Source organism: Pinus tabuliformis, chromosome 6, assembly GCF_031772625.1.
Source record: "Pinus tabuliformis cultivar Carrire ecotype Pingquan chromosome 6, CPIR1, whole genome shotgun sequence".
Lineage (NCBI taxonomy): Eukaryota > Viridiplantae > Streptophyta > Pinopsida > Pinales > Pinaceae > Pinus > Pinus tabuliformis.
The window spans coordinates 1333965728-1333980178 of NC_142292.1; the positions used below are offsets into that span (position 1 = coordinate 1333965728).

The 14451-nt window shown below is 38.3% G+C and overlaps 2 protein-coding genes across 3 annotated transcripts in view; one reads left to right on the forward strand and one right to left on the reverse strand.

The window, feature by feature from the left end:
* The window catches only part of LOC149263519 (ATP synthase subunit B), a 372029-nt gene that overhangs the window by 70124 nt on the left and 287454 nt on the right, over nt 1-14451 (reverse strand). The window lies entirely within an intron of this gene.
* LOC149263520 (uncharacterized) lies at nt 10412-12592 on the forward strand. Its single transcript, XM_089456715.1, has 3 exons — nt 10412-11988; nt 12112-12259; nt 12368-12592. The coding sequence occupies exons 1-3, from the start codon at nt 10412-10414 to the stop codon at nt 12590-12592; spliced, it is 1950 nt and encodes a 649-aa protein (XP_089312841.1).

A 14451-nucleotide genomic window follows, 5' to 3' on the forward strand; every position in this document is an offset into this window, starting at 1 on the left:
TTAACTGTCTGCGTGGCAGTGACCGCCCTCCTACCTGCAGCCACCGCCTTCCCTCCTCCCGACACGCCTTGCATGCATTCGAGACCATCAGATATTTGTAATCCCTCACGCTTTATCGACCCGTTATATTGTTTATATTTAATATAAAGTTTAACTTTATATTTATTATACAGTTTGTTTTATATTTATATTTAATACAGAGTTTGATTTTATATTTATTTATTATAGAGTTCTATTTATATTTAATTTAATATAAAGTTTTAGAACTTTATATTATTTAATGATTGATACTAATATTAAATCTTTATTCTATTGTATAAATAGATGGGTCATTACAGAACTGCCCTAGTGTGGTGGGAAGGCAAGACACAAGCTGATTTGATGAAGCATGGTAAAATTCTTTCTACCTAGAATGAATTTGTTTCTGCCATTAAAAAACAATTCTATCCACTAGCTTATATGCAGAAAGCAATGATGAGTTGGCAAACTCTTCGCCAATTAAAGGGCCAAAGTGTACAAAGCTACACCCAGGAATTTAGAAAAAGAGCTTTAACTCTAGCCATTTCTCTAGACTCACCTGAAACTTTGCTGAAGTATATAGGTGGTCTACATAGCTATTTGAGGCACACCATTCTCATGTTTAACCCCACTAGCCTAGATGATGTATCATTTCAGGCTACACATCTAGAGGCTAGAGGCAAGAATGTGAACCCAGAGATTGGGGGATCATCAAAACCCTCTGCAAGCAAGAACAAGGAAAAGAAGGAGCAAAAATGGAAGGAGAGGAAGACAAACACTGTACAGAAAGACAAGCCTTCATGCACTCAATGCAAGAAGGATGGGCACGATGATGAACATTGTTGGTCTTTGCAGCCAGAGCTGAAACCTAAGAAGTTCGGTGGTAAGAAGAAAAAGATTGCTGCTACTATTCAGAAGGATTTGGGGTCAGACTCAGGTTATGAAACAACAATCACAGCCACAGGTAATTCTGAAGCATCTACAAGTAATTCTGCACAATCTATTGACATGAGCTTTTTCATATTAAAGTTATTTCCAAGCATCAAAAGATTGATACTTTGTTTGATAGTGCTTCACAAGTAAACTTGATTTCTGAAACAATTGTAAAGAAGTTGGGCTTACTAACAACACCTCACAAGAAGCCATATCCATGAGGTTGGGTATGTGATAAAGCAAAGTTACAAGTGACTAGACAATGTAAACTTAGGTTTTCTATTGGGTCAACTTTTGTAGATGAGGTTGAGTTAGATATAGTTCCCCTGGATATATGTGGTATTGTTTTAGGAAGTCCTTACTTGTATGATAGAAAAGCCATTTTCTATAGAACTAAAAATAAGTATCAATTCACAAAAAATGGAATAGAATATATTGTAAGAGCTCATCAGCTCAAAAATAACTACACTCTCATAAACTCAGGGCAAATGAAAAGAATTGTAAATTCATGCAAGTAATTTTTACTAATGGTTGTAAAGGAAAGGACCCCTGATAAAACCAATGCATTTAAAGGTTGTGATGCTAGACAGAAAGATGATTTAAAAAAAGTTGTTTCAGAATATGATATCCTATTTCAAGAACCTAAAGGTCTGCCACCCAAAAGGGCAATAGTACATGATATTCATTTGCAGCAAGATGCTCCATTACCTAACATCAGAATGTAGAGGTTATCCACTTTAGAGAATGCAGAGATCAAGAAGCAGGTACAGGAGCTGCTCGATAAAGGGTTCATCAGACCAAGCACATCACCATGTGGATCTCCAATTGTGTTGGTGAGAAAGAAAGATGGTTCATGGAGGATGTGCATTGATTACAGACACTAAATAAAATAACAATCAAGAATCGTTATCCTCTCCCTCGCATTGATGATCTATTAGATCAGTTGAAAGAAGTTGTTTACTTTTCCAAGTTGGACTTGCGTAGTGGCTATCATCGGGTCAGAGTAGCAGAACAAGATGCATGGAAGACTGCTTTCAAAACAAAGCAAGTGATATATGAATGGCTAGTTATGCTTTTTGGCTTAACTAATGCTCCTGCCACTTTCATGAGAGTTATGAATGATGTACTCAGACCTTTTATTGATGATTTTGTAATTGTATATTTAGATGACATTCTTATTTTTAGTAAAACATGGGAAGAACTTTAAATCATGTAAAGCAAACTCTAGATGTTTTGAAAAGAGAAAATCTCTATGTTAAGTTATCAAAATGTGAATTTGGCAAAACATCTTTAAATTATTTGGGTCATATTGTAGGGGGTGGTGAATTGAAGATAGATCCCTCTAAGGTTGAAGTCATTGTGAACTGGCCTAAACCCAAATCTGCTACAGAAGTTAGGAGCTTCCTAGGAGCAGCACAATATTGGAGGAAGTTTATTGCTAACTTTTCCTTGATTGCAGCTCCCTTACATGCCTTGACAGGATTCAACAAGGTGTTTCAGTGGGGAGGCAAACAGCAGAAAGCCTTCGACACCTTGAAAGAAAAAATTAGTACAGCACCAGTACTAGCATTGCCAGATCTTCAAAGACCATTTGAGATTGAAACAGATGCCAGTGACTATGCCATGGGAGCAATGTTGATGCAACATGATAAACCCATATGCTATCATTCTGAAACATTTAATTTTGTAGTAGTTAATTATCCCACATATGATAAAGAATTGTATGCATTAATACAGAGTGTGAAAAAGTGGAAACATTACTTAATGGGCAAAGAAACAGTTATACATATTGATCATCAACCACTTCAATATTTACACTCACAAACTAAATTGTAGCAATCAAGACACTATAGGTGGATGGGTTTTCTACAACATTTTCATCTTGTCATCATATATAAGAAAGGCATACACAATAAAGTTGCAGATATGTTATCCAAACCAATCATAAATGCATCTACTATACTTAAGCATAACTCAGTATTGCATGAAAGCTACATTGAACAATATGCTCAAGATATAGATTTTAAAGATATATGCAACTTTAAGTCATGGAAAACAAGTAGAAGAATTGGATTATCATGTTAAGGACCAACTCTTGTATCATTTGGGAAAGCTATGCATTCCTCAAACTGAAAGAGTTAACATAATCTGAGAAGCACACACTTCTCTAATATCAGATCATTTTGGTGTAAGTAAAACAGTTGCACAGCTGCAAAGATTCTGTTATTGGCCAAGAATGCATGAAACGGTTTCTAGATATATTAAGGGGTGTACCATGTGTGCTAAAAGCAAGCCCAGCAATAGAAAACTAGGCTTGTACACTCTACTTCCAGTTCCTTCTCATCCTTGGGAAAGTGTTTCCATGGACTTTGTTGGGGGATTGACAAAATCTAGAAAAGGTCATGATTATTTATATGTTATTATGGACAGGTTCACCAAAATGTGTATTTTAATACCTTGTAACACGCAGATTACAGTTGAACAAACAGCAAAGTTGTTCTTTCAGCATGTATGGGTTCATTTTGGTTTACCCACTTCTATTGTATCTGATCGAGATTCCCGATTTGTTGGGAAGTTTTGGTCTAGTCCATGGGAGTTGATGGACACCAGATTGAAAAAGAGCACAACATTTCATCCACAAACAGACGGCCAAATAGAGGTGGTCAACAGGATAGTGATCCACTTGCTTAGGGGCTATTGCAGCAAGCATCCCAAGCTTTGGGATGAACATTTGTGTTATGTGCAACATGCTTACAACCATGCTAAACACTCTTCTACACAGAGATCTCCTTTTGAGACCTGTTTTGGTTTTACACCAAGATCTCCCTTGGATTTTGTCTTTAGTAAAGACATAGCAGTTGATGGACACAGTGATGTGGACAAAGCAACCAAGTTCATTGAACAGATCCAAGAAATTCACCAGGCAGTGCAGGAACGGCTAGAAGGAAACCATGCCAAGTACAAGGCAAGGCATGATAAGCATCAAATTGAGCATAGCTTCCAAGTTGGTGATCAAGTCTAGTTGTATATCAGCAAAGACAGAATGCAAGGTGAAGGTAAGAAGCTGAAGCCAATAAGGTATGGGCCTTTCAAGATACTTGAGAAAATTGGTGAGAACGCTTTTCGCCTTGATTTGCCAGCTTACATACACATTTATTCAGTAGTTAATGCAGAGAACTTGAGACTGTTTGAACCAGTGTTGCGGGGGAGCGCCCCCCCCCCTCGCTCCCGCTCCCGATCCGCGCTCGGGCGGGAGCGGGTCGGGAGCGCGCTCCCGAAATCGCTCGATTTCGGGAGCGCGCTCCCTAAAAAAAATTTCGCTCCCTCCCTTTTCGGGAGCGTTTTCGGGAGCGTTTTGCCTTTTTTGCATTTTTTTTTTTTGTAGTAATGTTCGAAATGCAATTTGTTTTGAAAGAAACAAATAGTTTTTGAGTGGGGCAACTTAATGATCAAGTCTAGGCCCTAGTATTGATATGCTATTCATGGTAATGTTAAATTTTTAAAGTAAAAGTGACATTTTCTTTAATTTTCATTTTCATCCTTTTACTTAAATTTTTAACATTACCATGAAATGACTTAGGATGTTTGAGAGTGGTTTCGTCCTCATTGGATTTCATATGGAGAAAGTAGAATTTTAGATTTCATTCAAAATCCAGCAGACTTATCAGTTTTTCAGGATTTCAGGATTGGGGATTGCAATGTTTCCATTGAATTTTGTCATGTATTAGGGTATGGAACTCATATTTAATCAAGAGTACCAATCCCTCTATGTACCTTGATGTTAGTGACATTGGTTGTCGAACTCCTCTATCATGACCCTTCTAAAAATGTACGCATCACTCAAACAAAATCTTGACTTGACATGCTATGCTTTTTCTATCTTATGTTAATGCTTAGAGGGTGATATTAATGACAAAGATCCCTATACAGATACAAAGGTAATGACAAAGATACCTCTGGATATTAATGCTTGGAGGGTGATATTAATGACAAAGATCCTGATTTTGCAACAAGACTAAAAAATTAGACATTTCTCGTGGTGGCAAGAGGCCCAAGCATAAGAAATAGATAATAGATTTACTTCTCTTCTCTAGTTTCTAGTAGCTTTTATAACTATTGACTCTTTCATATTTATTATGATATTTTTTTAAACAATATATGAGAATTTAAGTTTGAAGTTGGCAATTATAACTCATTAGTAATGAATTATGAATATGATGCTTCATGAAAGTTGAAAGTTGTTTCATTTCGTTTCATTTTATAACATTTCATTTCATGTTAGATATTATTTGTTGTAATGGTTACACTTAGCTTACAAGTACAACTTTGGTGATCAATGATGATAAATGTTATATATTGAATTTTGAAAGCTTGAAACTTTAAGATTGATGAATCATGAGACTCAATATGTTGTATGTTACTATGTTACTAACTTGCGGACGTGGTTGATGAAGATTATAACTTCTAGATGATTGTTGTTATATGGTTCAATCTATGCTTTTTTATGTTTTTTATATCTAATTCATCATTCTACATGTTTTTGTTGACATATATGTATCAAAAATTAAAAAATATAAAAAATATATATATTTTTAAAAAATCGCTCTGGGATTCGCTCCCAAACCGGGAGCTTCTGAAAATGGTCGCTCCCGCTCTCGCTCCTCGCTTCCGCTCCCGCTCCCAAGTAACATTGGTTTGAACCTTCATTGATTGAAGATCCCGAAGAGCAAAGTCAGTTGCCTTCTATTGATGATCTGTTGCCTGAATATCTCAATGAGTTGCAGGAAGATATAGTTCTGGACAAGAAGGTGAGAACTTCACGCAGAGGGGATGTTAAGTACCTCAAAATCAGACTCAAAGGTTCAAAACCAAGTAGTGCAAGATGGATAGAGATCGAGCAAGTGAGGAAGTTGTATCCTCACTTGATTGATGCTTAAAAACCAACTTTTGGTGGTCAAAAAGCTTTTTCAGTGGGAAGGCGTGATCGAAATGGATCGTAAAAAACCCTCTAAGTCTTCTAAAGATCAAAACTATCACAAAAGAAGAACTCTTAGAAATGACGGATTACACTATCGAGAGGCAAAAACATAGAGAAAACGAAAAAAACAGAGCCTATCGGAGGTCAAAGAAACAATGCATCGAAGCCGTCGGATCTTGCCTATCAACGGTCTAGATCTGATCGGCATATCGCAATCGGCGATGGCAAGCAGAGTCTATTGGAGGCAGCTCTATGGGAAATGTGATAGTGATCAGCGCGATTAAACGAGAGTCGTTGATCTATGTGCGCAGATCAATGGTCCAGATTAACTCGCGATATCGCAATCGGCGATTATAGAGGAGTGCTTACAAACGGCCCAAAGGATCAGTGAAATGCGATTGCGATATCGCAATATCGCATCGGAACTATGCAAAGGAGCAGGGCCGATAACAACTGTGACTGCAATAGCCGGACCCGATAAAATTATGAATGATATTTGATATATTTTCAGATCCGGAAAACAGCATTTTCCTGTGTATTTCACATTTCCACTAAAATGAATGAAATACAAAGGAAATGTGTCAATGCGATGAAACCAAACCCGAAAGGGTTTATTAATGCAGTTGTATATTATTTCAAGTCCAAGGTGAGCCATTTTGCAGGATTTTCAATGTTTTAATGTATTTTTAAATACAAAGGAAAATCATGAAACAAGCGGGATTTCGAGTGGGCCGTAGGCAGTAAGTGGTTCTGGCCGGGCTCCACCCGAGCCCATACACTGGCTACCACGTGGCCAAGTGCCGAAGAGAGAAAACCACCCTTTTCAGGCGGTTAACCCCCATACGCATGCGCCGCCCGAAATGGATCTCAACCGTTGGATCAAGATCACTCAGATCAACGGTGGAGATGCGATAAGCGATATAAAGGTGGACCCGATGGAGTTATAAGGTGGAATTTATAACATTTCAAATCCAATAAATGGCATTTTAGCTAATTTTCACAGTTTTTAGTGTATTTCTCTATGTAACCAGAGAACGCTATTTTTGCTGATTTCAAAGGTCCGATGGTCCATTCTATTACAGAATAGGTGGCCACCATCCCTGAAGGCGTTTAGCAATGATTGCTAACGCTCAGAGGGGGATCTGAGCGGACAGAGGCCGGGAGCTCGAGAGCCCGAGAAGGAGAAACAACCAGACAATGCTGATTGGCTTTAAAGCCACAGACTAATAGAAGACAGAGGCAAGTAGTGGTGAGACAGGGAGCAAACAGAGACAGAGAGTCAGTGAGGAGAGTCTGTGTACTCATAAAGACTTGGGGGATCCAAGTAAAGCCTTGCTATTTGTATCTGTGTGTGAGACTCAAATTGAGCTCACTTTTGTAAAACTCTGTTTTTGAAGAAATAATAGAGAGGTCACCACTGAAGGTTGGACCAGGAGACGTAGCCCAGGAGTGTTGGGTGAACTCCTTGATTATCTTGTTGTGTTATGTGTGTCTATTATGTTTCTTTAATTGCTTCATTGTCTATGTATTTTACAATCTTATCGATCCATTGCACAAAGTAATATAGGCAGATCCATGCACATGACTCTGTAATACCTTAATAATTGTCTAAGATTACATTATCAGATCAATCAAATTCTATTTCTCAAGAATAAGTTGAAGGATATTAAGAAGGGCAACGACGAGGACATTCAATCCTTTTTCTTGAGGATTATTGACCTCAAGAATGATCTACTCTCGATTGGAGAAGTCATTCGTGACAGGGAACTTACTCTCCACCCTTGGAGGACTCCCACCTGAGTGGTATGTGTTTAGAACCACTACACTCAACAATGATTGAATTCCCAGGTTTGAAGAATTGGTGTTGAGATGCATTCAAGAAGAAACAAGAATAGTGGAGCAAGAAATGCCTTCTAATAGAAGCAACCCCACTGCATTCTCGAGGAAGAACAATGCAGGTTCAAAGAAGCAAAGTCAAGGAAGACCAAGATTCAAAAATGGAAGGAAGGGAAGATGCTTTATTTGCAATAAGTTTGGCCACTATGCAAGGCAATGTCCAATAGAAGGGATACACCTCAAGATGATGACTATCATAACAACTCCAGGGGCAACCTCAACCTAAGTCACCGGATTCGCCGTATTTAATCCTTAAAATTCGAAATTCGCCGTATTTAATCCTCATTCGAATTTGTTCGATAAAATTCGCCATTAAAATTCGCGTATTCGAATTTCGAATTTCTGTCGATTAAATTCGCCATTAAAATCGATGAAATTCGTTGAGATGCGTTAAAATTCGTTTTTTTCGGGCCGGGGGTATGCGTGCTGCTGTTTTAGCTTAGGTTTCAATGTTCATTGGTTTCGTTGTTGTTTCCATTGCCGCCGCAGACGCACGACAGAGACGCAGACGCACGACAGAGACCACGGACACCTTGACGGGCTCGGGCTAGGGTTTCATTGCCGCCGCAGACGCCATAGAGTCTAGACTACAGTCTACAGACTACACCTTGAAGGCTTGACGGGCTCGGGTTTTTCCAGAAACAAAGAAAACTGCCGTGTGCTGTCAGCTGTGCCTGAGGCTGTAACTTGTAAGTTTTTTGGTTTCCGTCTTACTGGAGTTCTAATTTGCATTTCCTCACAAACTATTCCCATTCTTACCAGCCATCCTTACAATCTACCCCACTCATTGACAGTCAATACACTAAGCATAGAATTCGCTGCGCCTATGTCCCTTTTCCTCACCAAATGATTAACAAGAAAATTTGTTTTTGATCCATTCGCTCACATTGGAACATCATCTTCAGACGACTCTTCCAATGTTTAGAAACAAAGTAAAGGTTTGCATCAACATTTAATTGATGTCAACAATGACAACAATAATGACTAATGCTAATAATGAGTAATCCTATAATTAAACCAAAAACAAGACAAAATATTGAAACCAGTGAACCACTATCCCAGTGGACGTGTTCATCTGCTACTCTAAATTCACTTGAAGTGGCACTTTTCAGTGAATTGAAAGATTTAGTGCAACCACCTCAAGAATGCATCAGTCCATACACTTCTCCCTCTATGCTTGATTACCATATAGAACAAATATATAATATAAATCAGTTGTTCATATGCATGAATCTCTGTGACCAGCGAGCTAACAATGTATATAGGCACTTGCATAACAGCCATGTCTTCCAATGGACCTGTAAACAAAAAGGAACCGCTACAAGATGTATCAATATACTCCTGGAGTGGGCTGATATAGCTGTTGTCTAGATCTGGAAATTGCATTAAATTGGCATAATTATCAATCTAGTCTATGTTATTTGTCCTTTGGACAGTTGTCCCTTCACCTTGCGGATGGCTGAAAATGCTAATTTTTTCTTCACACAAAGGGCTGCAATCTGTAAAATCAGATCTGAAGTTGTCACTTTCAACCAATTTCTTCACCAGATCTACAATGATTGGGCTTACTGGAAGGCTGAAGATACCAATATTGTTGCTCAGATCTGCAAATTCCAAAGGAGCTTCAATCTCTTCTTTGTTTCCATCTATTTTCAAATCTATAATATTGTCCATTGTTTGGACTAGATCACCATCACCAAGATTGTGCATTGTGAATTCTTCATTGTCCAGCTGCACATTATCATGGATCTGATTCTTTGGACTGAGATCATCATGTGCAAGTTCTATGATCTATTCATTGTCTGAAAGATGCATAAACCTGTATGGGACTACTTTAATGTCTACAAAACATTAGATAAAAATACAACTTGTAATATACTTGTAAATTTGTAATATACTTGTCCTTTAAAGAGCTGCTACAGCCTTGAGCCTACAGCCTACAGGCCAATAGAAGACTGCAATTCATTCCCTTTATGACTGGTGGTAAATTGGTAATGGACAGATCTGAAATGGACTGATCTGGAGATGTTTGTGTGACCAAATAAACTGCTGTAGCTCCGAATAATATGGTTCCAAAAAATAAACTACAGATCTGAATCAAATAACCAGTGGTCCCCCTTCAAATTCAGACTCTCCTTGATCAGAAATCTGATTCATTAATGACACCAATTGACAGAGCTGGAAATGTTTTTGAAACCAATTCTGCTCCTTCAATTAAGCTGCTACAGGCCAATAAACTGATTCGTTTAGTGCTGAACATATGTCACAAAGATGCCACTGTTAAGTTAGATCAAACCTCTGTAATTTTATGTCAAGCCACTGTAATAAATTATAATGATATCAGCCCAGTTGAAACTTGAGTCTGCAGTTAACAAAATGTTTTAGTGGGCTGAAGCCTGAGAGTACCCAAAGGACAATTTCTGCTCCACTTTTTCTAGGCTCTAGGCTCTAATTATGTTCTCACTGTGTTGAAGGCTGAAGCCTGATTTGGCTGTGTTGAAGATGACTAACGAAAATGTAATTTCAAAAAAAATTGCAGGCATTTCAGACATTGAAGTGTCAGACATTTCAGACTTCTAAATTCCAATGGCACCCCCAAAGTCAACTGCTGTAGCTTGGAATTTTATCCAAAAAGATGGTTCTAATCTTTCATGTCAGCTGTGTGGACATAATTTCAAGGGCACTTTGACTAGAGCAGTGGATCACCTTCTCGGTATTACCAATGGAAGTGGAGGTGGTGTTGAAGCCTGCACTAAGATCACTGATGAACAAAAAGCCAAAGTGGAGAAAGACCATTCCAGTTCACAGATGCAAAGGCAGAAAAGGGTGAATAAGAAGCAGCGAATTGAGAGGGAGATTGCCATGTCTTCCTCCACCATTAATTCAGTTTCAAACATTGGTGGATCTAGTTCTACAGCTCCTCAAGAAAAAACAGGTGGGCCGAAAACATTAAATCAATTCTGGAAACCTGTTGAGAAACAGGAAGTTGATGACGCTGTTGCTGAGTATTTTTATGCATGTGCAATACCCTTTAATGTGGCGAGGAGTCCATATTTTAAAAATGTAATTAAAAAGGCCATTGATTTTGGGAAGGGCTATGTTCCTCCTGGATCTGAAGCTTTAAGGACAACTTTGCTAAACAGAGCGAAAGACAGAGTGACAGAAAAGTTGGCTGATATTAAAGAGTCCTGGAAGCTTACAGGATGCACAATTTTGAGTGATGGTTGGTCAGATTTGTGTCATCGCCCATTGATCAATGTGCTTGTTTATTGTCCTCAAGGGGTAGTTTTCTTGAAGGCAGTGAATGCAATGGATCAAGTGAAGACATCAGAATTCATTTTTGGAATTTTGGATGAAGCGATTCAAGAAGTTGGGGTGGAAAATGTTGTCCATGTTGTTACAGATAATGCATCAAATTGTGTTGGTGCAGGGAAGCTGATTATGGAAAAATATGGGCAGATTTATTGGACCCCTTGTGCATCTCATTGTTTGAATTTAATGTTGCATGACTTAGCCAAATTTCCTTGGGTCAATGAAACAATCCGAAGAGCCAAATCAATTTCAAACTTCATCATCAACCATCGTCTCACTTTGAGCATATACAGGAAGAATGCATCAAAAGAGTTGTTGAGGCCTTGTGATACAAGGTTTGCCACTTTTTATATTACTCTGAAAAGAGTTGTTGAGGAAAAAGCGAGCCTAAGAGCTGTTTTTTGCAGCACTGAGTGGGAGAGATCTACTCTCTCAAAAGAAACTAAGGGGAGAAATGTTGAACAAATAGTGCTCAATAATGGCTTTTGGGAAAATGCAAACAAGGTTTTAAAAATTTGTGGCCCAATTGTTAATGTGCTCCACATGGTTGATGGTGACAAACCTTGTATGGGTTTTGTTTATGAAAGCCTTGATCGTTGCAAAGAGGCCATTGCAACTGCTTTTGATAATGTGGAAGCTGATTACAAGGAGATATGGGATTTAATTGATCATAGATGGAAGATGATGCATAGTCCATTACACGCAGCAGCATGCTATTTGGACCCTAGATTGTTTGGGTTGCCAAGACATAGGGACGAAGAAATCATGAATGGACTTATCCAATCTATTGAGAAGCTAAATCCAGATCCAGAGATTGCAGGTTTGATCAGAAGTCAGTTGAGAGCATACAGGTAAATGTCTTGCAATTATATTCCTTTGCATGCAATTATATGAATCTTGTTGTTAATGTCTTGCAATTATATGAATCTTGTTGTATATGAACTGATTGAGACTCTCAACTTGAATGCATACAGGTTAGAAGAAGGATTATTTGGAACAGTATCAGCAAAGTATGATAGGAGCAGAAGTGATCCAACACTATGGTCGGAATGGTATGGTTCAGGGGCACCAGAATTGCAAAATTTTGCAATGCGTATCTTAAGCCAAGGAACAAGTGCATCAGCATGTGAAAGGAATTGGAGTTCCTTTGACCACATTCATTCCAAAAAAAGAAATAGACTGTCATCTCAAAAATTAGAAGATCTTGTTTATGTTCGTAGTAATTTGCAGTTGGCATTGAAGAATGTGGCTAAAGAGTCATCCAATTCTTCTACTCCGTGGATCGATCCTGTTCCAAATGCAACAATGGATGATGCTGATTTGTACATTGATAGTGACAGGGAATTCGCTGATGAATCTGGTGCTGAAGCATCTAGCGGATTCATATCTCATACTGCTCTTGATGACATAGAACTTTTTGATATAACAAGTGGGCAACAGGAACGTCAAGAATAAAACTTGTGTTCCTGTTTTAGAGTTCTAGTTTAGTTTTTGCATGAACAATTTGCTAGAGCCTAAAACTGCCAAGCTAGCTGCTACTTTAAAGTTTAAAGTTTAAACTCTCTTTTTATCTAATGTGGAAGCTGTTCACTCTTATTTGATGACTGTTTACTGTTCTATTCGCTTTGATGGTTACATGGTACATCATATTTTGGTTGGTGATCAAATGGTATCTTTTAGAAATTTTCATTATTTCTTTGTCAATATGGTTGACTCATTAGCAATTTTCATGTGCTACATAACTTGCTGATTTTTCCTATACATTTCAAGCTTTTCATCGAATTATGCTTTGACTCCATTATTAATATAATTTCTAACAATAAGATAGTCTTTATAAGTGTATAAATCTGCCCTCTATCTTTAATATACATTTTTTTTTCGAATTTCTATATGTCGAATTTTATCGACAAAATTTGAGTTGCCGAACTTTATTCGAATTTCAAGGTCCTCGAACTCGAACTCGAACTCGAACCTGGTGACTTAGACCTCAACAACAACGATCAAATGAATGGTAGGTCCAATGGCAAAGGAAAAAGGAATGCGGGACATCAAGGCAATGGTCCACCCTCCAAGAAATCAAGGAACTCCAAGTATGATGAATCCAATGTTGTTAACAATAAGCAAAAAGAATACTATATTATATCGGCCCTCTCCTCTGCCTCTCCTCCGGACAGTTTGGGAAATTGGTTGATTGATAGTGGTGCCTCAAGGCACTACACCGAATATAAGGAAGCCCTCTCTAATCTGATAAAAAATGAGACAAACTTGGAGATCATCCTTGGAGACGATGCCACCTATCCCGTGAAGGGAGTAGGGAATGTTACCCTTCAATTGAATCAAGGTAACACTATTCATTTGCAAGAAGTACTATATGTACCCGATCTCAAGAAGAACCTAGTGTCCATTTCAGCAATGGAAGATAAAGGATTCAAGGTCACTTTTATCGATGGAAAGGTACGTGTTTGGAAAAGAAATTTTAAAGATGCTTTTACTCTTGGGTTCAAGGTTGACACTTTGTATCGAGTTGGAGGAAGTCCATTGGGAGCCATGTCTTGCGACGCATCTCTACAATCTGAACTATGGCACCGAAGGTTCGCCCATCTTTATTATAAGGCCCTACCCGATGTGAGGCAGATGGTGGCAAGTATGCCCGAGTTCAAAGTAGAGCATGAAGGTGTATGTCCGAGATGTACCGAAGGAAAACTTACAAGGAGAACATTCCCCTCAAGTAATAGCAAGGCCACAGAAATATTGCAATTGATCCACTCCAACATATCTGATATGATGCCCATAAACTCCTTGGGAGGATACTTACACCTTTGTGGATGATTATTCTCGCAAGACCTTGATCTACTTCTTGAAGAAGAAGGATGAAGTGTTCACCTAGTTCTGACATTTCAAAGCCTTGATAGAAAACCAATTCGAAAAGAAAATCAAGATATTGAGGACTGATAATGGGACTGAGTATGAATCCAATGAATTCCAAAATTATTGCAAAGAACTTAGCATCAAGGGAGAGACTACAACGCCATACACTCTTGAGTAGAATGGTGTAGCTGAAAGGAAGAATCACTCTATTGTAGAACTTGTTTGTGCCATGCTTCATGATCAAGGCCTTCTAAAGTTTCTATGCGCTAAAGCTGCAAATACCACCATGTATGTTCAAAACCAATGCCCTCATCTATTGATTTGTGGTAGCATCGCATGTGCTCTAGCCATGAAAATTGGTGGAAAGGCTAAAGCACATGAGATATCCAAAACCCAGAAATCGTTTGGAGAAATTCTACCCAGATTAAGAGATACTAAAATTTTTA